The sequence below is a fragment of the Jatropha curcas genome, chromosome 7 (assembly GCF_041381405.1).
Source record: "Jatropha curcas cultivar XTBG-Jc1 chromosome 7, XTBG_Jcur_1.0, whole genome shotgun sequence".
In the NCBI taxonomy this organism is placed as follows: domain Eukaryota; kingdom Viridiplantae; phylum Streptophyta; class Magnoliopsida; order Malpighiales; family Euphorbiaceae; genus Jatropha; species Jatropha curcas.
In genome coordinates this window covers 28,349,677-28,375,753 of record NC_143157.1, presented here as the reverse complement: position 1 = coordinate 28,375,753, position 26,077 = coordinate 28,349,677, and the positions used below count along the sequence as shown (strand labels likewise).

General features: G+C 35.7%; 4 protein-coding genes and 2 pseudogenes across 9 annotated transcripts; 5 read left to right on the top strand and 1 right to left on the bottom strand.

The window, feature by feature from the left end:
* Positions 1 to 338: 338 nt before the first annotated feature.
* PRXIIF (peroxiredoxin IIF) lies at positions 339 to 2,861 on the top strand. The gene is made up of 5 exons (XM_089724201.1): positions 339 to 681; positions 814 to 843; positions 1,307 to 1,465; positions 2,202 to 2,296; positions 2,583 to 2,861. Exons 1-5 carry the CDS (start codon positions 466 to 468, stop codon positions 2,686 to 2,688), a joined length of 606 nt encoding a protein of 201 aa, XP_089580327.1. The 5' UTR covers positions 339 to 465; the 3' UTR covers positions 2,689 to 2,861.
* Positions 2,862 to 3,887: 1,026 nt separating this feature from the next.
* On the top strand, positions 3,888 to 5,067 carry LOC149495128 (glucose and ribitol dehydrogenase-like; annotated as a pseudogene). The gene is made up of 3 exons (XR_016321794.1): positions 3,888 to 4,148; positions 4,236 to 4,604; positions 4,691 to 5,067. The product of XR_016321794.1 is annotated as a glucose and ribitol dehydrogenase-like (transcript).
* Positions 5,068 to 12,339: 7,272 nt separating this feature from the next.
* On the top strand, positions 12,340 to 13,860 carry LOC105631937 (glucose and ribitol dehydrogenase homolog 2). Its single transcript, XM_020678462.3, has 4 exons — positions 12,340 to 12,576; positions 12,664 to 13,040; positions 13,125 to 13,483; positions 13,616 to 13,860. The coding sequence occupies exons 1-4, from the start codon at positions 12,349 to 12,351 to the stop codon at positions 13,636 to 13,638; spliced, it is 987 nt and encodes a 328-aa protein (XP_020534121.1). The 5' UTR covers positions 12,340 to 12,348; the 3' UTR covers positions 13,639 to 13,860.
* Positions 13,861 to 14,808: 948 nt separating this feature from the next.
* On the top strand, positions 14,809 to 16,054 carry LOC105632203 (glucose and ribitol dehydrogenase pseudogene; annotated as a pseudogene).
* A 624-nt stretch (positions 16,055 to 16,678) lies between these two features.
* RHF1A (RING-H2 group F1A) lies at positions 16,679 to 20,544 on the bottom strand. Of its 2 annotated transcripts, none has more exons than XR_001046754.4 (8): positions 20,166 to 20,544; positions 19,144 to 19,190; positions 18,941 to 19,003; positions 18,663 to 18,774; positions 18,241 to 18,572; positions 17,751 to 17,852; positions 17,184 to 17,630; positions 16,679 to 17,041 (listed from the first exon to the last, which is right to left on the bottom strand). XR_001046754.4 is itself a non-coding variant. In XM_012214167.4 (8 exons), the coding sequence occupies exons 1-8, from the start codon at positions 20,325 to 20,327 to the stop codon at positions 17,001 to 17,003; spliced, it is 1,215 nt and encodes a 404-aa protein (XP_012069557.1). In that variant the 5' UTR covers positions 20,328 to 20,544; the 3' UTR covers positions 16,679 to 17,000. The 2 variants fall into 2 exon arrangements, 1 of the variants encoding a protein (XP_012069557.1); XM_012214167.4 differs by having other exon boundaries at positions 17,275 to 17,630.
* Positions 20,545 to 22,341: 1,797 nt separating this feature from the next.
* Positions 22,342 to 26,030, top strand: LOC105631939 (P-loop containing nucleoside triphosphate hydrolases superfamily protein). 4 transcript variants are annotated; one of them, XM_089723741.1, is made up of 11 exons: positions 22,342 to 22,671; positions 22,779 to 22,872; positions 22,958 to 23,089; positions 23,172 to 23,273; positions 23,385 to 23,489; positions 23,713 to 23,871; positions 23,949 to 24,017; positions 24,111 to 24,200; positions 24,595 to 24,735; positions 25,239 to 25,380; positions 25,732 to 26,030. In XM_089723741.1, the coding sequence occupies exons 1-11, from the start codon at positions 22,373 to 22,375 to the stop codon at positions 25,830 to 25,832; spliced, it is 1,434 nt and encodes a 477-aa protein (XP_089579867.1). In that variant the 5' UTR covers positions 22,342 to 22,372; the 3' UTR covers positions 25,833 to 26,030. The 4 variants fall into 4 exon arrangements, with proteins under 4 accessions (XP_089579867.1, XP_089579868.1, XP_020534206.1 ...); XM_089723742.1 differs by lacking the exon at positions 25,732 to 26,030 and adding an exon at positions 25,599 to 25,716; XM_020678547.3 differs by lacking the exon at positions 25,732 to 26,030 and having other exon boundaries at positions 25,239 to 25,528.
* The last annotated feature ends 47 nt before the right edge of the window (positions 26,031 to 26,077 follow it).

The following is a 26,077-nucleotide window of genomic DNA, read 5'->3' as shown; positions in this document are numbered from 1 at the left end:
GAGTGATAATTGATAAACCAAAAACTGATTTTATATATATATATATATATATATATATATATATATATATATATATATAATTTTATTATTTTCTACAAACCGAGATAAAATTGAAAAGTGAATCATTTAATTCAAATAATTAAAACAAAAAACCGAAATTTATGATGGATACGAATAAAAGTTGTAAGAGGCCCAATGACCTGCAAAATGAAAACCCATAAGGCCATAACCGAGCAACTGTAGGCTTCGGGGTTCAGAGTTCAGACCCAAAGGCTAGAGCACAGTAGCCAGTAGGAGAAATCAAATCCGAACATAACTCTCGGGTCGGGCTTTCAGAACCGACCCTTTGAGGTCCATTTGACAGACAGCTCCTGGCATTCGCAAGTCGCAGACTACCAGAGTCCACAATCAAACCTCGACATCCAGAATCAGCGGAATCCGGTACTAGCAAGTGCTTCGTAAGCCATGGCATCTGCAATCATAAGGAGAACATGCAACTCGGCTTTGAAGCCAATGGTTGATGCTCTCCGAATCGGAGGGTCATCGAGGTCTTATGCAAAAATTGCAGTGGGAACCGACTTAGTCTTGGCCGCACCCGATGTCTCCCTCCAGAAAGCCCGCACCTGGGACGAAGGAGTATCCTCCAAGTTCTCCACTACTCCCCTAAAAGACATTTTCAAGGTTTGTTAATGAACCCTAAAAATAAAAGGTTAGATTTGCTTTTACTTATCTTTCCCTTTTCTAGTAAGATAATTTTGCATGTTTACTTTTGTTTTTTTTTTATCTCATTTTTTTTTAATTTGATATTTCCAGGGCAAGAAAGTTGTCATCTTTGGTCTTCCTGTAAGTTACAATTATTGTTTCTTTTTAGTTGTAATTGTTCAATTTGAATTGAAAGTAGGCAATATGATCAACTCTCATTTGTGTTATGAATGATGTTATAAGATAATGCTATAAATAATGAAATTTTGTTTATTCTATTTTAACTTGAAACTGATAAAGGCCAAATGCAAAATGGCTGCTTTCAAATGATAAAACTTTTGAACATACAGAAGGATAAGTTTATAGTTCTTTCACTCTTCCTCTATTGGTTAGAAGTATTGGAAAAACGTAAATGTGCAAAACAAAATATAGAATTGAAGACTGTCTTTATGAATTGGAATCTTATTGTACTTATATTTGGATGTTATGTGGCTAAATTATTCCGTCATATGCAACTCTATTTATTTCATTAGCAGTTTTATTTTATATACACATTGCAAAAGTAAATAAATAGTTTGATGTGTTTTTCATTTACTGTCTCCAGGGTGCATATACAGGGGTTTGTTCACAGGCTCATGTTCCTAGTTACAAAAACAATATAGATAAGTTCAAGGCTAAAGGGATTGATTCAGTGATTTGTGTGGCTGTTAATGATCCCTATACCCTTAATAGCTGGGCAGAGAAACTGCAAGCTAATGATGCTGTGAGTGGTGCCCTCAACTCTTATGGCTGTCTTTGAATTTTTAAAAATATGAATAGATTGTTTTCTCCAACTTTATTGCAAATAGTTATCTGAGCTTCAATTTAGACTAAATTATTTAATGTTTTGCTGTTCCGAATATGCTAGTTTATTGCTTCAGATTTCTGGTCCCTTGATCCCCTCACCACCAATTCTGTGATCCTATTATTATATTAATCCTGTCCTTGAATCTTGAGGGAAAGAATATTCTGATCTTATGTTATATGAGATTTTGAATGTCAAAGCTGAGATTAGCTGGCTTGAAAGGAACAGAAAAACCTGAACTGTTACAGGCCAATAATTGTTTCCCTTGAATATTTATTCTTTCATGCAGCACAACAGTTTTAGACATTTTAAGAGTTATTCCAGCTGTGCACTTGACTTTGAAGTACCGAGGTTGCTTAAGAATACTAGATATGATTTATAAGTATGACACTTCCATGAAAACTTTGGAAAACTGGGGGGGGTCCTGCGTAATAATCTCTGGTACTTATACCCAAGTCCAAGAAACATAGCTTTTGAGTTGTTTGCATATAATCAGTATAAGATAACTATCTTGCAAAGATAGCACTAATGTTTAATGTCATGCGCTGCCAGTGTTCATCTTTTTGCTTATTAACAAAAAGATTGTAATTTGTGCCGATCAAGTACTATCTTTTTCCTGTTTTTGTTTTCCTACTTCAATCATTTCATTCTGTAGATTGAATTTTATGGGGACTTTGATGGGCGCTTTCACAAAAGCTTGGAGCTTGATAAAGATCTCTCTGTTGCTTTGCTTGGACCTCGCTCTGAAAGGTTTGATTTTTATTTCCTGGTCTCTGGAAATTTTTTACTTTCTTGTTTTCATTTGTTGCTAGATGATGTTTAGGTTCTGGAAGAGAAATTAAAATTTTATCATCTCGTTTTGGCCATCTGAGGAATGGGTTTAGACAAAGTCAATTCAAATGTACTTTTTATGTTCTCTCTTCTTCTTGCTAAAAGATGAGACACGCAGCTTATATTGGTCAGCAGTTAACATCCATCTGAGCATATGGTAGTCTGCGTGTTTATTCATGAATTCTGTTTTTTATGGGTTTTTCAGATGGGCAGCATATGTAGAAGATGGAAAGGTTAAGGTTCTTAACATTGAGGAAGCTCCATCTGACTTCAAGGTCTCTGGTGGTGAAGCTATTCTGGGACAGATTTAATGCTCTGTATTTTTATTTCTATTTCAGAAGAGCACTGTTTTTGCGAGGTACATGTATGTATTAGCTGAACGTGAAATATGTAATAAGAACTCTGAAGTTGCCTATGAGGTATCATGTCTGTTACTTCTTATACATTATTAGTTACAGGCAATAAATTAGCTTCTCTTTATGAATCGCTTGTTGCATTATGGTAAGATCGAAGGTTGTTACTTAGTGTTTTTTAAAGAGCATGACACACCAATGCATAACAAAACTAGTTGGGGACCATGTTACTTGTTATAGTTTGTGGATGTTTTTGGACTGAATTGAATAAAGATATCCGAAAGGGAAGCAATAACTGCGAACCATGAGGTGGACGATGTTTGAGATAGATTGAACGATTCAAATTGGTAGGGATACTGTTGGACCAAACAATTGCACATGGAAAAACACATCAATCCGTAATAGGAAAGATTGAAATGAAACAACTTATTATAGCGGGATACGAAAGCCAGGTGGGTGGCTGTAAGCCTGCAAGTACAACACGGCTTCATTCTTTTTCCAATGCCGTATTAACCCAAAGGACCACTTACAATTACAAAACGAGGGACAAAGGGGGAGACTTGATTGTTGAACCACTTGAGGCCAATTACTGTTTTTCATCTCTTTCCTTGTTCAAATAATACAAGAAAAAAGATATCATACTATTTGACAAAACATCATAGGATGAAACAGCCGAATACATACAATTACTACCGAATATTAGGTAGAAACGAAGTTCCCTTATACACACAATTACTACTATCATTCACAAGGTTGTGTTGTGACTTTTCCTTAATATGACAAATCTCTGTAATTGATAAATTTAATAATCATAATTGATGTAAAGAAGTACAAATGTTCTTTTATGAAAAGTGATAATTGGTGGAGTCAAGTTTTATTGAATTTAAAATTATATATATAGGCTCTCAATTTAAATTCAATTTAAATTTGAAATAAAGTCTTGAATTTATTGTTTTTTTAATTTATTTTTTCAAAAAGAATTGAACTTTCTGTTTTTTTTTTTTTTTTTTTTTTCATTTTCAATTTCAATTTTAATAATAGATGAATTAGACTTGCGTATACAGAGTATACGAGTACACATGTATCAAACTAATTAAAATATAGATTTTTCTATATATTGCACTCACCGTACATGTTTCCTAGACGGCACTTGGGCTTATAAATCCGACCTCATCTACAAACAATTAAAGCCAAGCAAGAAAATTAAGTTCTCATTTTGCAATTGGAATTCTCTTGCTTGCAGCTCTAGTGATCGCAGGCGAGAATTTACTGTTTCAAGCAGCGGAGACATGGCGTCCACCCAACCTGGATACCGATTTCCTCCACAGACTCAAGATAGACAACCAGGCAAAGAATATCTGATGCACCCACTTCCTGAATCTATAAACCCTCATTACAAACCCTCCAACAAACTCCAAGTGCAATTCCAAAACCCATCTGTTATTCTTTTTCGTTTAATGTCATTCGCTTCTTTTAATTCTTACATTACTTGCTATTCTTGGCAGGGAAAGGTAGCCCTGATCACAGGAGGCGATTCCGGCATAGGAAGAGCTGTATCTTACTATTTCACCTTGGAAGGCGCAACTGTGGCCTTTACATACGTGAAAGGCCAAGAGGATAAGGACAAGGATCATACCCTCAAGACATTACACGACATAAAGACACAAGGACCCTATTGCTATACCTACTGATATTGGATTTGAAGAAAATTGCAAGAAAGTGGTTGATCAAGTGATGAGTGAATATGGACAGATTGATATTCTCGTCAATAATGCAGCTGAACAATACTACTCTACCAACATTCAAGACATAACTGAGGCTAGGCTTGAAAGGGTGTTTAGAACTAACATATTTTCTTATTTCTTCATGGCCAGGTGAGAAAGTTAAAGAGAGCAAATACATATTATAATTGTTAATAAAGATCATTAACTAAATTGAAATTCTATTGCAATTGGTGCAGGGAAGCTTTAAAGCACATGAAAGAAGGAAGCTGTATTATAAACACTACATCTCTTGCAGCCTATGCAGGGAATCCAGAGCTGTTGGATTATAGTTCCACTAAAGGCGCCATTGTAGCTTTTACAAGGAGTCTGGCTTTGCAGCTTACAGAAAAAGGCATACGAGTGAATGGAGTAGCACCAGGTCCGGTGTGGACACCACTGCAACCAGCTTCTATGCCTGCTGAGAAATGATGTTTGATTCCCTATAAAAAGAATAAACTTCGTTTAGCTCTTAAAAAATAATTGTCTTAGCTTTCGTCTGGCCCGCTAAATAAGGCCTTTGTTAGTTGCTACCATTCCTCACTCTTCAAAGCATCACCACAACAACTCGACTCAAGCCATTTCTCTTATTAAGGGTCGGTTTATTTTCTAAAATAACTTGCCTTGATAAAATTAATTTTCTTAAAAGAATATTTTTCAAATAACTCTTTTTTTATTATAATATTAAAAATTATTTCAAGCTATTAAAATTTTTAATTTACAAGATTAAAAATACTTTGAGTTTTAGAAATTTCGTCTATTTTAAAAATTTATAATTACATATGTTAAAAAATTGATAAATTTTAGTTGTCACGTATAATTGGTGGTAATTGATAATTGTAACAGGTAGTCATTAATGAACTCATAAAGAGTGTTTAGCAATTTTAACTGTTTTAATAGCTGTCAGTTGTTTTAATAGCTATCAGTTGTTAGTGATTAGCTGTTAAATATTAATTGTTAATGGTTAACTGATTATATAGCGGTTTAAAATAAAAGTGTTCGGCATAAATAACTGTTTGATTAGTTGTTTAATATAAAACGATAAAAAATGGTATGAAAGCGAGGATCAAGGTAAAGACAAATGATGAGTATAAGTGTCATAAAGAAAATTATAAAACGCTGCATGTTAATAAAGATAACGTTTCGTGAAATAATGTCTCAAACTCTAAAAGCTAGGTAAATATTGTATTACGGAACGCTATAATTAATTAAGATAATATTTCGATCATATCAAATTACTAAACACTATTTTAAACTCCGCTAACCAACAACGCCAAATACGTTTTAACGATTTTCTCATTTGAATTGGGAAAGTTTTTATTTGAAAAAGAAAAAAAGGTTTATTATTTCCATTAATGAGAAAATTATTTTTTGTTGACTGTTTTCTTGAACAACTTACATATTAAAAAGTTTGGAAAATATTTTTTAAATTAAATTGTTTTTGAAAATAAATAGATTGTAAAGATGACTTTTTCTATCAGGTGACAAACTTAAAAAATATCAGAACGTTGAAAATTTTCATTGATATTAATCCATAATCATGTTGGTGGTGGTGTGCCCACTCAAGTGGGACCCACTCACATTTGAAAAGAAAAAAAAAATAATAATAATAATAATAAAACACACGGGTTTCTTGCCAGTCAAAACCATACCGCGGAAGAAGAAAAAGGAAATTCAAAAGTTGGTGAAAGTAGCTCATTCTTAGGCGGTGATTGCGCTATTCAAAGGTTGGTGAAAGCAGCTCATTCTTAGGCGATGATTACGCTGCATATTCGCTAACCTCTCCTATAAATAGGAGAGGAGTTGCCTCGTTTCAGTGTGAGCCACAGATCAGTTTTATCTGTGAAGAAAAGATTTGAGAGTTTATAGTTTTAAGAAAGGGTTCTTAAAACTACGGGTTTAGAAAATAGTGAAGATTATTAGGGTGTTTTTGGGAAACACTTGTGAGTGCCACTATTTTGTATTACTCTCGTGTAAGCCTATTATTTTGTAATAGTAGAAGAATTATTCGGAGTTGGTCCCGTGGACGTAGCCCTAAACAATTGAGGGTGAACCACGTAAATCTTTGTGTGTCCCATTTTAATTTTTCCGCTGTGTTATTATTCTCGTAATTTTATTGCCGGTATCCTAACAAGTGGTATCAGAGCCTGGTTTAGCCGGTCAGATAGTGGTACCGGATCTGTGGATATATTTTGAAAATAAATATACCACGAAGACGAGAAAATTACGACGAGTCCGTTGGTGCTGTCCGCTCGGAAAGTCGTTGCAGAATCAACCTAGTGGTGAATAGTAAAATAGTAACTCGTGGTTGATGGTGAATAGTTACTACTGACGTTACTGTTGTTGAGCCGTCACTGTTAAGCCCAGCACTATTCACGTATAGTACTATTCACACATACAGGTACTATTTACGTGTACAGTTACTATTTTCGTATACTATTACTATTCTCATATACGGTTACTATTCACTTAAAAGTCGTGGAAGCTAGAACGAGCAAAATGATCAGTCTAAATGGCGCAAATTACCATATATGGAGAAATAAAATGAGAGATCTCCTTATGGTAACCAAAATGCATCTGCCCGTGTTTGGTTCAAGCAAACCGGAAGACAAGACTGATGAAGAATGGGCTTTCGAGCACGAGCAAGTTTGTGGTTATATTCGACAATTTGTCGATGATAATGTATACAATCACATTTGCAACGAGACTCATGCTAGAACATTATGGGACAAACTTGAAGAGTTATATGCCTCAAAATCCTGCAACAACCAATTGTTTTATTTGACGAAGCTGATGAATTTCAAATACCAAGAAGGTACTTCTGTAGCAGATCACCTGAGTGAAATGCAGGCGACCATTCACCAGCTGTCAAATATGAGCATAAAATTTGATGATAAAATCCTCGGCCTTATGGTGCTTGCCTCCTTACCAGAGTCTTGGGAGACTCTGAAGATATCAATAACAAACTCTACATCACAGAGTGGAGTTAGCTGGGAATTTGTTAAAAATGCTGTTCTGAATGAAGAAATGAGACGTAAAGCACAAAATTCTTCTTCATCTCAGTCAGACATTCTTTTAACAGATGCTAAAAGAAATAATCAGCCCAGAGGGAGGAGCCAATCTAGAAGTTCAAATACAAGAGATAAGAGCAGAGGTAGATCAAACAAATTTGCCAATATTGTGTGCCATCATTGTGGGAAGAAGGGGCACATTAAAAGGTATTGCCGGAAGTTCAAAAGTGATCAGGAGAAGATCAAAGGCAAGGCAAAGAAAGAAGAAAGCAGTGATGATGAAGCTAATGTCATTGCTGAATTCCAACTGTTCATTGAAGACACTATCAATCTTGCAACCCAAGAGACCAGTTGGGTAATTGATAGTGGGGCTACACTTCATGCAACATCCCGGAGAGAGAATTTTTCATCTTACACACCAGAAAATTTGGGTGTGGTCAAGATAGCAGACGGTAAACTGTTGAAAGTCGTCGGTAAGGGAGATATCTGCCTGGAGACAGAAAATGGTTCGAGATTAATTTTAAAAGATGTCGTGCATGTACCAGACATGCATTCAAATTTAATCTTGGTTGGCAGACTTGATGATGAAAATTTCTGTAGCACCTTCAGAAATGGGCAGTGGAAGCTCACAAAAGGTTCCATGGTTGTAGCACATGGAAGGAAAGACCCAAAGCTGTACATGATGAATGCGAAGCTCTCTCAAGATGCTTTTAATGTAGCAGAGGATGACAGTACAGTTGAATTGTGGCATAAACGGTTAGGCCACATGAGTGAGAAAGGAATGACAACTCTGGTCAAAAACAACATGCTATCTGGATTGGATAAAGTCCATTTAGAGAAATGTTCTGATTGTATGGCAGAAAAGCAAAATAGAGTAGCCTTCAAGATTTCTCAGCCTTCCAGAATGAAGAATGTGTTAGATCTTGTACATTCAGATCTGTGTGGACCATTGACGATGTCATATGGTGGAAATCGATACTTCGTTACATTTATCGATGACCATTCTAGGAAGACCTGGGTATACACTTTGAAGTCCAAAGATCAAGTTTTAGATGTTTTTAAACAATTTCTAAACTTGGTTGAGCGACAGACAGGCAAGAAGCTGAAGTGCATCAGAACAGATAATGGTGGAGAATACACTGGGCCATTTGATGCTTTCTGCAAAGAGCATGGTATTCGACATCAAACAACACCTCCCAAGACGCCGCAGTTGAATGGTTTGGCTGAGAGGATGAATAGAACTTTGATGGAGAGAGTTCGATGTTTACTCTCACATGCAAAGTTGTCTAAAAGATTTTGGGGTGAAGCTCTTCTTACAGCAGTTCATCTTATAAATCGTTCACCTTGTGTTCCTCTTCAGTATGATACTCCAGAACGAGTATGGTCAGGAAAGGATGTTTCCTATGATCATTTGCGGGTGTTTGGATGCAAAGCCTTCGTGCATATTCCTAAGGATGAGAGGTCTAAACTTGATGTCAAGACTCGACAATGTGTATTCATCGGCTATGGCCAAGATCAATTTGGCTATAGATTTTATGATCCAGTCCAGAAAAAGATGATAAGAAGTAGAGATGCTGTATTTGTTGAAAATCAGACTATTGAAGATGTTGAAAAGACCCAGAAGGAAGCTGCCAATAGATCTGAAGATGATTCAACAGATGTGCAAATAGGTCCTCCAACAACAGAACAAAGACAAGTTGGAGATGAAGAAAATGTTCCACAAGAACAAGAGCCAGAGTTAGAAAATCCAGAAGTTCCTTATCAGAATGAACCAGAAGAAGATCTTCATGGTGTTCATGTTCAGCCACCAGCACCGGAAGGTTCTCAAACATTAAGAAGGTCTAGTAGAGTCAGACAACCATCTACTAGATATTCAGCAAATGAATATGTATTGATGACTGACGGGGGAGAACCTGAATGCTTTGAAGAAGCAATGGAAAGTGAACACAAAAGGAACTGGATTGAAGCCATGCAAGATGAAATGAAATCCTTGCATGAGAATAAAACATTTGAGCTGGTAAAGTTGCCCAAAGGCAAGAAAGCTTTGAAGAACAAGTGGGTGTTCAGGATCAAGCAGGAAGAACACAGCTCCCAACCACGATTCAAAGCTAGACTGGTTGTAAAAGGATTCAATCAAAGAAAAGGTATTGATTTTGATGAGATCTTTTCACCAGTTGTGAAAATGACATCCATTCGGACAATGCTCGGAATGGCCGCTAGTTTTGATCTAGAAATCGAGCAAATGGATGTAAAGACTGCCTTCCTACATGGAGATTTGGAAGAAGAAATATACATGGAGCAGCCAGAGGGTTTCAAAAAAAGGGGAAAGAAGATTATGTTTGTAAACTGAAGAAGAGCCTGTACGGCTTAAAGCAGGCACCAAGACAGTGGTACAAGAAGTTTGAGTCTGTTATGGGGGAGCAAGGTTACAAAAAGACTACTTCAGATCACTGTGTCTTCGTAAAGAAATTCTCTGATGATGACTACATTATTCTCTTGCTCTATGTAGATGATATGTTGATTGTTGGTCAGAATTCTGTCAGAATTAATAGCTTGAAGAAACAGCTAAGTAAGTCTTTTGCTATGAAAGACTTGGGACCAGCAAAGCAAATTCTTGGTATGAAGATTACGAGAAATCGAAGAACCAAGAAATTATGGTTGTCACAGGAGAAGTACATTGAGAAAGTACTTCAAAGGTTCAAAATGGAGAATGCTAAAGCGGTTAGTTGTCCCCTTGTTAATCACTTTAAATTAAGCTCAAAACAGTGTCCTTCTACCGATGAAGAGAAAGAAGAAATGGAAAAGATCCCATATGCTTCAGCAGTTGGAAGCTTAATGTATGCCATGGTTTGTACACGGCCAGATATTGCTCACTCAGTCGGAGTAGTGAGTCGGTTTCTTTCAAATCCGGGAAAGGAATATTGGGCTGCAGTGAAATGGATTTTCAGGTATCTTCGAGGTACGACCAAAGTATGTTTATGCTTTGGAGATGAGAAGCCAGTATTAGTCGGTTATACCGATGCAGATATGGCTGGGGATGTTGACTCGAGAAAGTCCACATCAGGGTATCTAATCACATTTGCAGGGGGAGCTGTGTCATGGCAGTCAAGATTGCAGAAGTGTGTTGCTCTATCAACAACTGAGGCAGAATTCATAGCACTAACAGAAGCATGCAAAGAGTTGCTGTGGATGAAGAAGTTCTTGAATGAACTCGGAATTCATCAAGAACGATATTTGATTTTCTGCGATAGCCAAAGTGCAATTCATCTTGGGAAAAATTCCTCCTTTCATTCAAGATCAAAGCACATTAATGTTAGATATCATTGGATCAGGGATGTACTGGAGATGAAGCAGTTACAGCTTGAGAAGATCCATACAGATGAAAATGGATCAGATATGTTAACGAAGATTCTTCCAAAAGACAAGTTTGAATATTGCCGATTAGCTTCAGGGATGATGGAGAATATGGCTGACGTCCCCACTTGAGCGTGCAGGGGGAGATTTGTTGGTGGTGGTGTGCCCACTCAAGTGGGACCCACTCACATTTGAAAAGAAAAAAATAATAATAATAATAATAAAACACACGTTTTTCTTGCCAGTCAAAATCATACCGCGGAAGAAGAAAAAGGAAATTCAAAGGTTGGTGAAAGCAGCTCATTCTTAGGCGGTGATTGCGCTATTCAAAGGTTGGTGAAAGCAGCTCATTCTTAGGCGATGATTAGGCTGCATATTCGCTAACCTCTCCTATAAATAGGAGATGAGTTGCCTCGTTTCAGTGTGAGCCACAGATCAGTTTTATCTGTGAAGAAAAGATTTGAGAGTTTATAGTTTTAAGAAAGGGTTCTTAAAACTACGGGTTTAGAAAATAGTGAAGATTATTAGGGTGTTTTTGGGAAACACTTGTGAGTGCCACTATTTTGTATTACTCTCGTGTAAGCCTATTATTTTGTAATAGTAGAAGAATTATTCGGAGTTGGTCCCATGGACGTAGCCCTAAACAATTGAGGGTGAACCACGTAAATCTTTGTGTGTCCCATTTTAATTTTTCCGCTGTGTTATTATTCTCGTAATTTTATTGCCGGTATCCTAACAAATCATTTCCATAAGTAGAGTAGTGATCCGATTTGCAGAAAGTTTAATTTAACTGTAACAAACTAACATTTCTAATTGGAGCTATTTTTTGTCTAACCAAACACGCTTATGGATAATTTCATTTAATTGCACAAAACGTGTCTTCTTTTATTTTTTAAGATATGATAGCGGAACACGCACGAAAGCCATGGGTTGGTTGTGAAAATTGAAATCTACACATTTACAATTTCAGCTAGCAGGGGGACTGAGATGGATTCATTGAAAATAATTAAACATATGACACGCCTCAACAATTGTTTTTTAAACATTTTTCTTAAGTTAAAACTTTTTATATTCCCTAATAATTTGTATTCTTATTTGACTTGCACGTGGATTAAGAAATTTTAATTGAAACGATTAAACTCTTTTTTTTTTTTTTTTAATATGCCATTGCATTAGTATTCAATAAAAATTAAATGATTCATATTAAATTGTTTTTAAAATTAATCAAACATTTGATTAAATCGAAAGATTAAAAGATTATATGTTAATTTTGTTTGTATCTAGTATTATTCAATGTTAGAAAAGGAAAAACGACAATAATTACAATTTTTCGGATAGACGAAAAAAAAAAAAAAAGTATACTAGAACAAAAATGTTGGTATGGAAGGAGTATACATTTGGTTATATGTCTCCATTGCATTAATAGCAGGCAGTTGGATGAACTCCTTCATCACGGCTCTTGACTTATAAATCCGACTTCATCTACACAGCTGATGGCAAAGCACATGAAACACTCATTTTGCAATTGCATTTCTCTTTGTTGTGGCCCCGGTGATCATAACCGAGAATTTACAGTTTCCAGCAGCAGAGACATGGAGTTGACAGAACCAGGGTACCGATTTCCTCCACAGACTCAAGACAGACAGCCAGGCCTAGAATATGTGATGCACCCACTTCCAGAATCCATAAACCCTCATTACAAGCCCTCCAACAAACTACATGTGCGATTCCAAAACACGTCTGTTATTCTTTTTCGTTAATGTTATTCGCTTCTTTTTAATTCTTGCATTACTTGCTATTCTTGGCAGGGAAAGGTAGCTCTGATCACAGGAGGTGATTCCGGCATAGGAAGAGCTGTAGCTTACTATTTCACATTGGAGGGTGCAACCGTGGCTTTCACATACGTCAAACCCCGAGAGGATAAGGACAAGGATCATACCCTCAAGATATTACACGAAATAAAGACAGAAGGATCAAAAGACCCTATTGCTATACCCACTGATGTCGGATTTGAAGAAAATTGCAAGAAAGTGGTTGATCAAGTGATGAGTGAATATGGACAGATTGATATTCTCGTCAATTGTACAGCTGTACAATTCTATTCGCACTCCATTCAAGACATAACTGAGGCTAGGCTTGAACGGGTGTTTAGAACTAACATATTTTCTTATTTCTTCATGGCCAAGTGAGAAATGTTAAAAAGATCATATACATACTATAACTGTTAAACATTATGAATGAAATTGAATTTCTACTGCAATTGGTGCAGGGAAGCTTTAAAGTACATGAAAGAAGGCAGCTGTATTATAAACACTACATCTCTTGTAGCCTATAGAGGATATGCAGAGTTGCTGGATTATAGTTCCACAAAAGGAGCCATTGTATCTTTTACAAGAAGTCTGGCTTTGCATCTTATAGAAAGAGGCATACGTGTGAATGGAGTAGCACCAGGTCCTGTGTGGACACCATTGCAACCGGCGTCTTTGCCTGCTGAGGTAGTCGCAAGCTTAGGAAGTGAAGTCCCAATGGACAGAGCAGGACAGCCTTTTGAGATTGCACCTTCTTTTGTGTTCTTGGCTGCCAATGAATGTTCCTCCTACATCACTGGCCAAGTTGTGCATCCTAATGGTACTGTGTGTCAACTTTTGGGAAACATACATTTGTGCTTGTTGAGTTAATTCTTTAATATATATATATATATATATATATATATATATATAGTACTGATGACATCTTGTTCATAAATATATACTGCTGCAGGTGGTGCCATCATCAATACTTAATTATGCTTAGTTTTCTTTGCGAAGATGTGAGAAGGGCTTGACTGGGCTTGATAAATAAAGAACAAATTTCTTGCTTACACTCCCTGGGCAGTTCCATACACCAAATCAATCCAAAAAAGATATATATTTTTTTAAATGTTATTGCTTTATTTTTTTTTCTCGGTTGTTTCAAATAAAGAATATATAATATTGACGCCTATGTCTGATGAATTGGTTTTCTTAGTTTTAAGTGTGCTAATTATAGATATGTTGATGTATTTAGTTGTGAATTTTGTTTTTATTTATGCAATAATGCCATTATGGTTAAGGATTTTCTAAGAAAAGAAATACTTGAAAGAGAGTGGATCCTCTTGTCATCGGTCTATAATGGCAATCAAGCAAATACGTGATTAATTAATACACATACGTTGGAAAAAAAAAGAAGTTAAAGACAAGATCAAGATCATGTTCCGACAACACAAGATCATCTTTTCTTTTTTCTTTAAAATAATAACAAGAAGGTACAAATTAAATGTTAAAAGCAACTATGCATGGTGCAAATGAACTTCATAAATACTCCTGAATCATGGCAAACGTGTGCCATGCATATTAATTTTACAGTATATATTATCTTGCTTTTACGGGCCACATCATGATAAAACGTGTGCGCTATCAGTTTTTAATAGGCGAAATATATAAATTAATTTATTAAATTTGACTTTAATTTTACTCTATCCGAAAATTTGGGAGAGATGTATTGTACCCTAAAATTGCTAATTCTAATAATATTTCACATATTTTTACCTAACAATAACAGTTTAAAATATTAATTTAATGTATAGTTAATAAAATTATTAAAATATTAAATTTTATTTTTTTAATAATTTAATATGTATTTAATTGATATAACTTTATCAATTAAAGTGTTTAAAATAATTTTAAATTTGAATCGCTTAATAAGTATAATTTTATATAAAATAAAACAAATTTGTGTCCATGTATCCTTGGAAATAAAAAAATAAAAAAAAATTGCGTCCATCGTTCATAAATTCCAAGTGGGCTCACTGGTGTTGGGCCTGCAAACTGCCACAAGGGAAATCGTCGGGCAAAACAACGTCGCAGTTAACATGGCATCAAAATCCTACAACAACCTCATCAGGACATGTGCCCAGACTTACCCAAACACATACATAGGAATAGGATAGGAATATTTTTGCGTACGCAAGTCCGGTGCAAGCTGCTCTGCCGAAGCATTAGTTTCTGCAAAATCTCTATGATATCTCTTCATTTGGAGTTGTAGTTTTATAGGATGGCAAGCGGTGAAGAACAGTTTCCACCACAGAGCCAACAGCAGCAACCAGGGAAAGAACATGTGATGCACCCTCTTCCTCAAGCCATAAACCCTGACTATAAACCTTCCAATAAGCTCCAAGTAATTAAATTCCTTTCCTCTCTCTCTTTTTCCTTGTTTTGCTTTTATAACTAATCCATGCTTGTAATTAATCACAGGACAAGGTAGCTTTGGTGACAGGGGACGACTCTGGTATAGGAAGAGCTGTATGCTACCATTTTGCACTAGAAGGAGCAACTGTGGCTTTTACTTATGTAAAAGGCATAGAAGAGAAGGACAAGGATGATACGCTTGAGATGCTACGCAAAGTGAAGGTAGCTGGTGCACATGATCCTATTGCATTGGCTGCTGATGTTGGGTTCGATGAGAACTGTAAAAGAGTTGTTGATCTAGTTGCAAGTGAACATGGGCGAATTGATATTCTTGTGAATAATGCAGCTGAGCAACACTTTGCCACAACGATAGAAGAGATTACAGAGCCTCGGCTTGAGAGCGTTTTTAGAACTAATATATTTTCTCATTTCTTCATGACAAGGTAAACCAAAATATGTATATATATATATATATATAAGAAATGAACAATTAATAATCACATATTGTTCTTCATTTTACTCTGATGGTTGGTTGGTACTGTAGGCATTGTTTGAAGCACATGAAAGAAGGGAGTAGCATTATCAACTCGACATCTGTCGATGCTTATTGTGGTGTACCAGAGGTACTGGATGATACCTCCACTAAAGGAGCTATTGTGTCTTTCACTAGAAGTTTGGCTTTGCAGCTTGTAGGCAAAGGAATTCGTGTTAATGCTGTGGCTCCAGGGCCTGTTTTGGACGCCATCGTAACCAGCGTCTATACCTGCTGAAATGGTCAAAAGCTTAGGATCTGGAAGTCCCATTGGGCAGGGCAGAACAGCCTTACGAGATTGCACCTTCTTATGTGTTTCTGGAGTCCAGCGAGACTTCTTCTTACTTCACTGGCCAAGTTCTGCATCCTAATGGTACGTCAATTTGTTTCTCATGCAACCATATCGGCTATTATTCATTTATGACTAAACATTTAATGATCCTTGTTTACTGCAGGCGGTAACATGTCAATGGTTGACAATGTTCTTCGTGGTATTTTCTGCGTTCTACTATTGATCTTGCAGGATATAGCGTGTACCATATAAGACTGCAAGTTGTGTGAGATTAGTGAATAAAAGGGAATCAGTCTTCATTTGTTATAGTAGGGTTTCAGGAGTGCTGTTGTTATCTATGTAATTACCTCAACATTTGTATTATATTTATTGTGAAATAATTATAATAGATACATACCTTCAAGGAATAATTAGACCCTCATTCCAAATTGTATATGGCCATCAGACTACTTAACGATGATTTCATATAGTATAAAAATCGATCCAGAGCGAACTCGCTAAAAATTTCTCATACAATGCACCAGTGCATAAAAATGTTGAAAGTTCCAATAAAAGCCAAGAATTAACTAAGTATGCAAGACTTCTTTGGCCTAGATCATATTTGCACACATAAGAGCAATAACTCAGAAGTAAATGAGTTGCTGATAATTTTTTGTATGAGATGCTCTTCATAAGAGAGCAAGCGTTTCTGATTGATCACTGCTCGATTCAGTGTCTTTTATGAGGAAATAATAAAAAGAATTAAAGGGTGTATCACCAAGCAAATCGCATCCGAGCAGTGAATATTGCCAGAGTAGAAATAAAACGGCGGTGAACATATCACATACAAGTAGAAATATGTACTGAGCATTGCCAGAGTAGGACAGTTCCTTTTCATAATTCGAAAGCGATCCATATAGGCAAATTTACGAGGAGAATGCTATCGTAAACTCCTCAAAAAGTTGTTCATGACAAAAAAAACACTTCGTTCACTGGGACAATAATTCCTACAAGAAACTAAGGTCCTCACTGTGCATAAAATAAGCAATGCAGGACGCAAACCAACAGGGGAATTGGTTTCTTCACAGCACGTCACTTGCATCACTTGCCCCTTCGTAAGGAAAGGTCAAAAGAGAGTTAGCAACCAGGCTTAAGCTCCACAGCCTCAATTACTTTCTCTGCAATGAGAGGAAAACGAAAAAAGAGGTCAGTGTTTCTTCCTTCAGTACAAAGAGCTCTGTGATTGAAACCTTAAGATGTAGAAATAAAACCCCACCCCTATTGACACCATTAGATAATCCAGTAATTAAAAGAACATACTCTTTTTGAGTAAAGAAATCTGGTTATGCTTTTAGATGCTATTAGATGGCGGAAGAATATCCTTTAGCAGTAAAAGTCAAGATTTCTCAACCTGTACATGGGTGGGGAGCTTCCATTTGGCCTGGTACAGTGCAGAAAGCATGAGATGATGCATCTACACTTGCACAATTTGCAATTTCCTCACGTTCTCTCTTAAGTGCTTGAGCAATAATGTTCTCTTGTATACCCTTGGAGAGGTCTGGTGCTCCTGCCCTAAAACCAGAAACTGGATTGGAGGCTCCAGTTCTTTTTGAGGTAAAATCTAACCGCTCAATCATTCGCGCAACACCAGCAATTCCTGCACTCATCTCCCGCTGAACTCCTTTGCCGAGCTCCTTAACAGAACTATTGCGTGCAAGTAGTTTTTCCTTTATTCCTCGGGTACCTTTAGAGATTGATTCCTTATATCTGTTGTGGTATAGCAACAAAATTCAGCATCAGATGGTATTCCTTAGGGCACGCGCACGCGCACACAAAAAAAAAAAAAAAAAAAAAAAAAAAAAAAAAGAAGCTGAAGAGTTTATCTACCTGGCTGAAGCAGCAAGCCATTTAGATTTAATGGACTCAGACAGAGATGCTGCCTCAGATGGTGATCGGGGAGAATCAGTTGGAAGCTGTCCAAAGAAAACCCTGGATATCGAACCAACAATAAGTGAGAAGGAAAACAATACAAGTAGAAAGAGAGAGCGTGATCAGCATGATAATAAATGCAAGAGCAATCAACTAGAAAAGACTATTAGAAGAAATGTCAACCAATCATCCATAGAAGCTATCAACGAAAATAACAACCATGCGTTTGTGGTACTGAAGAGAAGAATATGAAGAACAAAGAAACAGAAAAGAATAGGCACTGCATCTGTTGGATCGTTATCCTTGACTTAATCCCACTTATCTTCAGGGATACCAGACCAACCTATGCTGTAATATGCATGAATGGGATGATACCAATTAAATGGAGGGAAATGTGGGACGTATGAATTAATCATATGCATCAAGGCTTACAGTTCTAAACTAATACCTGGCTTTAGAAGGAACATCTCTGTTGACAGCAGTACCAGATACTACATTCACAACAGGAGGGACCAAAGATGCCAGAGGTTGTGATACCATGACAGGAGTCGGTGAATTACTCCCTAATGACCCATTATTTATATCTAGGCCTTCTTCAGCAGATGTTTGTATCTGCTGAGCATTAGGTCCATTTGCAGGAGAGGTAAAGAAGAGAAACTGGGAGGGACCCTGATCAGAATACCTCTGCCTCTCCCTTCTGTTAATGTAATGAGCTCTACTTGCAGCAGCTATATGTTGCATAATTCGATCATCGAAATCAGAATCATTGGAGTAGAAATCCTGAAAAGTTTCATGTCAGATAAAGCCAATTATGCTGCCAAAAAAAAAAAAAAATTGTCTGTACATTTTCAAAAATCAAGCCAACAAAACCTGTTCTGCATCAAAATCCTCATGAAAATGAAGTTGGTTTGCAGATGTAGCAGCAGATGTACTCCTTGACCTTAAACGCCTCTCTGTCTGAACAGCAGCTAGAAGTTCTTGGCTACCGAAGTAGAAGAAGAAACAAAGAAACATGAATCAGTGCATCAGCCAATTAGCTTGTTTCCATCAGCATAACTAAACGAGAGTATCTGTGCACAAGTTTGCAAATATAACAATGCTCATCTGCAAAGAGACATAGATAGAGAAAGCTATTTGGAGATATATACCAGGCAGGCTCCTTGAGGACAAGCATCTGCCAACAGATTGGGCACTCTTTGCTTCTTTGTGACCTGAACAAGGAAACACGTCCAATTAATAGTGGCTATATGCATCATATTTTCATGCAACAAACGAAAGTGCCTAGCAAATGGTGAGCTGTAAGTACTAGAATATAATCATCTAAAATCAGTACACTGTTGAGTGAACCTACCATTCAAGAATACATTGAAGATGGTATTCATGTTTGCAGCCAGTGACCTGAAACAATGAACAAAATATAAAAGGTTGAGACTCTTTCTGTAATCACATGAATAAAGAACTGGCATAATGTATTAGCATAGCCGGAAACACAGTACAACAGAAGAGACAAATTGAAACTATTAATAAACACCTTCAATTGCTAAGAACTTTAGAACCAAAGAACCATGTAAGATAATTAAATATCCATAACACTAGCAAATTTTGAAATTCCTTGACTATTCTCACTCCCACCCACAAGCGTGGTATAGTTTAGTTATTCAACAAAAATTTTAATCAATTCAGAAATTCTGTCTCATCTGATATCCAAATATGAGAACCTAATAATTTTATCAAAACCCAAACCAATGATCAATAGTTTGTAGGTTTTGCTAAAAAAATCACTTGAAAAATATCAATCATCAATTGTTACAAACTTCACTACGTTTTAGCCAAAACCAATTAGGGTAAGCTACGCGGCTTTTCAGATTTCTTTCTACTAAAACTGAACCCAGACAACCAATAACATAATCTAATAAATTGATCCTCCTTCATAACTGAAGGAAAGCACATTGTTACGCACCCAACCATCCATCTGTTTCCATAAAAAGAAAAATTATAAAAGGGGGAAGAAATATCCAAAAGAACATCTGCGACGATGAAGCTAAACATACTTGTATAAACAGATGCTAAAGACAACAATTAGTTCCCAATTATTTATCAACATCCTAACACGGAAATCAGCACAGAGTCATAACATCTGTAATGGATTGCAAATTCATAACACAATTTGCACCGATCATCTCGTTTTAATCTGATTTGAACTAATACATTCAGCGTTCTCGGCTTTCCTCGATAAGAAAATCAATTATAAATTCAGACCACCGATCGATGGATCAGCCAACAAATTTTTCAGCACTCAGTTGACAGTCCAACAGGAAAAAAAAAAATCAAGCACAAAAAAAGAAGCATTAGAGAGTGACAATGCAATCATACAGTGGAAGGGTCTTGTGTAGTGAAAGGCTCAAGGCAGATACTGCAAGCTTCCTCAAAATCATCGTCAAAAGCAGCTCCTGAAGAAGAACTGCCGCCGCCAGCAGCAGCTGAAATTATGGGATATCCAGATAATGACGATGAAGAGAAAGTGAAATTCGCCATCTGAAGGGTTTTGAACTGATGGAGACGGAAAAGAAGATATAGAAGTAAGTTGGTAGAGAGAAGTGGGAGAGGAATGGGAAGAGGACGAAGAAAGGAACCCTAGATAAAGTGTGCAGTAAATGATCAAAGAAAAGGATTTATGGAGGGAGGAAAAGGGAGAAAACGAAGGGGAAAATCCGATTCAGACGGTTTGATGGAATCAATCAATCTTTTGATTAATTTTGGTTACATTAGTTGGTTTGATCAATTTATAATTGGATTCTTTTCATATCACCCCTTTTATTTTACAGTATTTTCAATTCATACCCACGGGGTTCTTGTAAATATCGCCACGTCCATATGATAGTGCCGTTTTGTTCGCTGTGGCAGATTTTTTGTTGTCGTTTATTCCTTGCCTTAAATCTTTTCTCCAAAAAAATAAAAAAAATTTCAATATAAAAGTAGTAATTTTATTTTCTTTTTGTGGATAAAAATATCTAAACTTTTTTCTTAAAATAAAAATATCTAATATTTTTTATATTTCGCAAAGTTAACTTACTATTAATGTAGATTGTTTTCCTTATTATTAGTTACTAAATATATTTAATTTTTTTATTAACAAATGTATTTTAATTCATTAAATTTACTAAGGTTGACTTAATATTAAAAGTTAGGACTTTTAAATCATAAATAGTTACTAAATATATTTAATATTTTCCTTTTAAATGTATTTAATTTCTTATATTTACCGAAACTGACTTACTATTAAAGGTTAGTTGTTCCTTATTTTTAGATATTTTCTTAGTCTTGGATTATTGATTTTCTAATATATTTAATTATTTTTTTAATAAATTTATTTAATTTATTATATTTTGTAAGGTTGATTTGCTATGAAAACTTTTTATTCTATTACAATTCTGATTTTTTTTTCCTTAATGTATTGGTTTAGTTTGGAAAGATAAAATTAAAAAAAAGGACAATTTGAAGTTTTTAAAAAATAAACATGTACAATATAAAAATTAAAAATGAAAATTTTCTCCTACGCCTGGAATTAGTGAGTTCAAGAATGAAATAAATCCTCTCTTTAAAATAACCCTCCTCCCAAACAACTAAAAGTCTAAAATTTTTAAGTTCCGTCGCTATATCCTTCGCTTAAAAACCAACCATCCATCCAATTACGATAGCTAATTTTGTAATACAAGAACTATTTAATATTTATGCAAAAAGCCATCAAAATATATTAGTTTTCAGCTTGTTATTTACCATCTTAAAATAAGTATAAATTTGAGCCACTAGTAACTAGTCCCATCAATTTAGGAATATTCACTTTTTTTAACTTAATAAATAGTTTAAAAAGAATAAAGATGTACAAAATATGAATTGGCATAATAATTTATTATTATTTTAAATTAAATTTAAGAGTGTGATTGATGAATGAGTTGCATTTGGCATATATGTTCAAGATTTGAAACGATATAGGTTTAATTAATATCAAAGGAAGACTTGTAAATTACTCCTTCTTGCTTATTTATGTTATTTTACAGCATGATTTGAAGTTTGAAATTACTTCCAAGCCAGGGAATCACTTATTCACCATACCTAATCAACCCTTTTTTTCTTATTGCGGGTGGATGGCCCAACCCAACATACCTTTTTTTCTTCCAAGGGTCCTTTTCTATTTCATCTTTCCACGCGTCTCTCACGAGCTATAATGCCTTTATATTAAATGTTTCAGATTTCCAAAAACTTATGATTGCTAAAAATTAGTAAAAATAAGTAGGGAAATTTTAAATAGCTTATTTAATCGGGCCACTTTTTACAAATTCGAAAAAAAGCAAGGGTTATTTAGAAAAAAGTGAACCTTTACTTGTTTTTCCGCCGTTCGCCCTACGCTTACGGAACGAGTATGGACTGACGACTCCGGAATCCGGATGACTTCGAAAAGTCTATAAATAAATAAATAAATTTATACGTGGAAAATATAGGCGGGTCCCGCTTCCACACTTAGTGTTGTTTATACACAATTATTTCTGTACACTGCGTGGGTAGTTAACCAAGGAATAGATATGGCTTCCGCTGTCGCAGGAACCCAACTTATCTCTCTCTCAGAGGCACTTTTCTTGTCGAAACCTAGCAGAAATCGGCACCGTTTTATTCTAAAATCAAAAAGCACTAGTCCCAATCTATCGTCTTTGTTTAACTCCAGAGACCGACTGATACTCTCTACGCCCAATTTGAGTCATTTGCAAGCTGTTCTCGACTCTTCTACTCCTCTAAGCAAAGAAGAAGCCGACACTAAACAGGATGATGCTTCAACACTCCGCGGAATTTGCAGAGGTCATGTATCAGATCACATGTTGGACCGGTAAAGTTTAATTATTTTATAATTCCTTCAAAATAATATCAAATTCGATGAGTTTAGATAGCTTAATTGCAATTATTATTACTCTAATTAGTTGGTTTCATGTTTAGAGCCGAAGAGGTTGGATATGTAGTGCCAACTGATGTACAGAGGCAAGCTTTGCCTGTTCTTTTTAGTCGCCGGGATTGTATACTTCATGCTCAGGTTAATTTCGGTCTCTTACTCTCGAGAAATCTGAGAATCGAAGTTTATTACAATGTTAATGTAATTCTTAATTTTGGGTACGTAGACAGGTTCTGGTAAGACGCTTGCTTACCTGCTATTGATATATTCAGTTATTAACGCTCAAAGGTCTGCCGTGCAAGCCTTAATCGTAGTGCCTACCCGGGAACTCGGAATGCAAGTGAGCATTTTGTTGGTGGTGATGATCTTGAAATTTGCATTTAGAGGCATTCGCTATATTATCATAAAACTGAAGTTTTGATTCTTTCTTTGTGAACAAGGTTACTAAAGTTGCTCGGATGTTGGCTACGAAAGCCATGGATGTTACTGTCATGGCTCTTTTAGATGGAGGGATGTTGAAAAGACATAAGAGTTGGCTAAAGGTGTACTTCTGTTGATTTCATATATAGATATATAGACACACACACACACACACACACACACACACACACATAATGTTGTTGATATTAAGAAGAAAGAATTTTTTGTGTCAGGCAGAGCCTCCTAAAATAGTTGTGGCAACAATAGCAAGTTTGTGCCAAATGCTTCAGAAGCAGACAATTAAACTTGAGGCATTACAGGTGCTGGTTATTGACGAGGTAATTCTTCTGTTTACTTTGCTGGTGCTTTCAGTATGAGTTTGAAATTTCTTTCTGGACACTTTTGGGATTAATAATCTCTGTAGCTTGTATTAGAGTGCATTTTCCTGCTGCGTCATAGTTAACATACACGTTCATTTCTTAGGTAATTGTTTTGAGAGTAAAAGCCCTTGTGGATAAATAGTTCTGAAGGAAAGACATTCTATTTTCATTCTTTGGCTAGGTGGATTTCATGTTCAACTCTTCAAAACAAGTCAGTTCCCTCCGAAAGCTTTTGACATCATATTCATCATGCAAGAACCGACAGACTATTTTTGCTAGTGCATCCATCCCTCAGCACAGACGATTTATGCATGACTGCATACAGCAGAAATGGACCAAGGTTTGTTTGGAAATGGTTCTTGATTGAAGATACAATGTTGCTACCAAAGTCACTTACATTTTCCATATGGTTTACAGGGTAATGTAGTTCATGTCCATGTCAATCCAATTGAGCCCATGCCATCTCGCCTGCTGCATAGGTTTTTGGTAAGAAAATTTTCATAGTTTCCTTGTTTAGTCAAAGCAAGCATATTTCACAGTATTTTTGTTTTAATGTGCTAATGCTGCTCTACTTAACAGATATGCAGTAAAAACCAGAGGCATCAAATGTTGCTTTCTCTATTACATTCTGATGCGCCAAAGTCTGCCATTATTTTTGTCGGTGAGCAGGTTTGTATAATCATGTCTGACTCAATATGTTAGTTTGGAAAATTGGTGAAGGGATTGAATTTTATCATGAGAATGGGATGAATTTCTGCTGTTGAATTTCAGTTTCTGTAATTTGGCAACTTTGCTTTGCCGGATAATAGTTATGAGAAGTGATATGCTGGCCTTTTCCACAGTAAAACTGACATTTTCTGGTTAAATTGTGAACTTGTCTCATGTCATTCAAGTAATTATAGTGCCTTCCACATGGCATGAAAAAAATAGCAGGCAGCATTTCATATCTAAATTGTATCTTAATAACATCAGGAATGACCTATTAGATAGACTATATATATTCCTTATGGAAGATTACAAGCTTCTGTGATGATTTAATTTAATGGCATTTCTATTTATGCAGTCTGAGAAGTCAAAGAAGGCTGGAAATGCTCCACCAACCACTCTTTTGATTGATTTCTTGAAATCTTCATATGACGGCTGTTCAGATCTCCTCCTTCTGGAGGAAGACATGAATTTCAACTCACGAGCGGCTTCATTATCAGTAAGTGCTCTCCAATTCCCAATTGTCTGAGCGATGGATGGAGGTTGTTGGCATTTTTGCCTTCTTTTATATGCTAGAAAATAGTTACAAATTAATTATAAATTTATAAAAAACAATTATATAAATTAGAATTATATAATATATAATCAATATGGAATTGATATTTTAAATTTCTTTAATAAAGCTTTTGTTTATTATGATATATTCAACATGTTATTTTAAGATTCAAATGAAATGAAAAAAGAAGTCCTTTTAATTCCTATTGTCTCTAAATGACCTGTTGAATTGATGTAACTATAATTATGTGATCTTTACTAAATTTTCTAGTCATTGTAATCCATCATTCATGCTGCCTGGCATTAAAGAAACAGTCAAATAAAATTCCAAGAAAAAATAATGAATTGCAAATTTGTATGGGGAAATTCTTGTTCCAAGTCTATATTGCTTGTTTTGTTGTTATTATTATTATTTATTTATTTATTATTATTATCATTTGTGCACAGGAACTGAAGCAGGGAGGAGGCTATGTTCTTGTAGCAACAGATATAGCTGCCCGGGGGGTTGACCTTCCACAAACCACTCACATATACAACTTTGATTTGCCAAAAAGTGCTGTTGACTATCTTCATCGTTCAGGAAGAACAGGTAGAAAACCTTTTTCGGATGAAAAATGCTATGTTACCAATATTATCATATCAGAAGAGCGCTTTGTTTTGCAAAGATATGAAAATGAACTGATGTTTAACTGTGAAGAACTTGTTTTGGAGTTATAATGTTGATTCATTTCATTAAATTAACTGGCTGCTTGCTTCTGCATCCATCCTTCAATTTCTTATTTTTATCTGAATGAAACACATCAATAGGAATTTACTTCTTGCAATAAGTGGAAAATCAATGGAAAGGACGTTTAATATAAAGTAATGGGGGAAGAAAACCTTGCTGGAAGGTATATAGTGATGCCAATTGATTTGCATGTAATTTATTTATCTCATAAAGGCCAGCTGGGAAAGAAAGAAGGCAAAAAAGAAAAAATAAAGGAAGAAAAAGAGAGAAATTGGGGTGGGCGCTTGGGCCGTGAAACGTGTTCTTTTGGCTAGCCAAAGCCAACAGCCACCATGACAAAAAGGGAAAACGTGGGATTTCAAATTTGTGATATGCCTTAAATGCCCCTAAGGTTGTTGCTTGCATTTCTACGATGAATGTCGCAGTTTTTCTTGACGAAAAAAGAAAGAGTGTATTTTAGACATCAAAGTTGTATTCTTTTGAGAATGACATTGATCTTTCAATTAAACTGATACTTTGTGGGTTCCTTAAAGTGATATCCTGGTTCTAAAGTTTTCAT

Excerpts from the sequence above, each read along its gene's own strand:
- LOC105631937 (XM_020678462.3), top strand. The coding sequence starts at position 12,349 with ATGGCAAAGCACATGAAACACTCATTTTGCAATTGCATTTCTCTTTGT. Across the intron at positions 12,577-12,663 it reads AGCCCTCCAACAAACTACAT|GGAAAGGTAGCTCTGATCAC; the intron begins GTGCGATTCCAA and ends TATTCTTGGCAG. Across the intron at positions 13,041-13,124 it reads TCTTATTTCTTCATGGCCAA|GGAAGCTTTAAAGTACATGA; the intron begins GTGAGAAATGTT and ends CAATTGGTGCAG.
- PRXIIF (XM_089724201.1), top strand. The coding sequence starts at position 466 with ATGGCATCTGCAATCATAAGGAGAACATGCAACTCGGCTTTGAAGCCA. Across the intron at positions 844-1,306 it reads TTGTCATCTTTGGTCTTCCT|GGTGCATATACAGGGGTTTG; the intron begins GTAAGTTACAAT and ends TACTGTCTCCAG. Across the intron at positions 1,466-2,201 it reads AACTGCAAGCTAATGATGCT|ATTGAATTTTATGGGGACTT; the intron begins GTGAGTGGTGCC and ends TTCATTCTGTAG.
- RHF1A (XM_012214167.4), bottom strand. The coding sequence starts at position 20,327 with ATGGCGAATTTCACTTTCTCTTCATCGTCATTATCTGGATATCCCATA. Across the intron at positions 19,191-20,165 it reads CTACACAAGACCCTTCCACT|GTCACTGGCTGCAAACATGA; the intron begins GTATGATTGCAT and ends TCATTGTTTCAG. Across the intron at positions 18,573-18,662 it reads AGGATTTTGATGCAGAACAG|GATTTCTACTCCAATGATTC; the intron begins GTTTTGTTGGCT and ends GAAACTTTTCAG.
- LOC105631939 (XM_020678547.3), top strand. The coding sequence starts at position 22,373 with ATGGCTTCCGCTGTCGCAGGAACCCAACTTATCTCTCTCTCAGAGGCA. Across the intron at positions 23,490-23,712 it reads AGGTGCTGGTTATTGACGAG|GTGGATTTCATGTTCAACTC; the intron begins GTAATTCTTCTG and ends TTCTTTGGCTAG. Across the intron at positions 23,872-23,948 it reads TACAGCAGAAATGGACCAAG|GGTAATGTAGTTCATGTCCA; the intron begins GTTTGTTTGGAA and ends TATGGTTTACAG.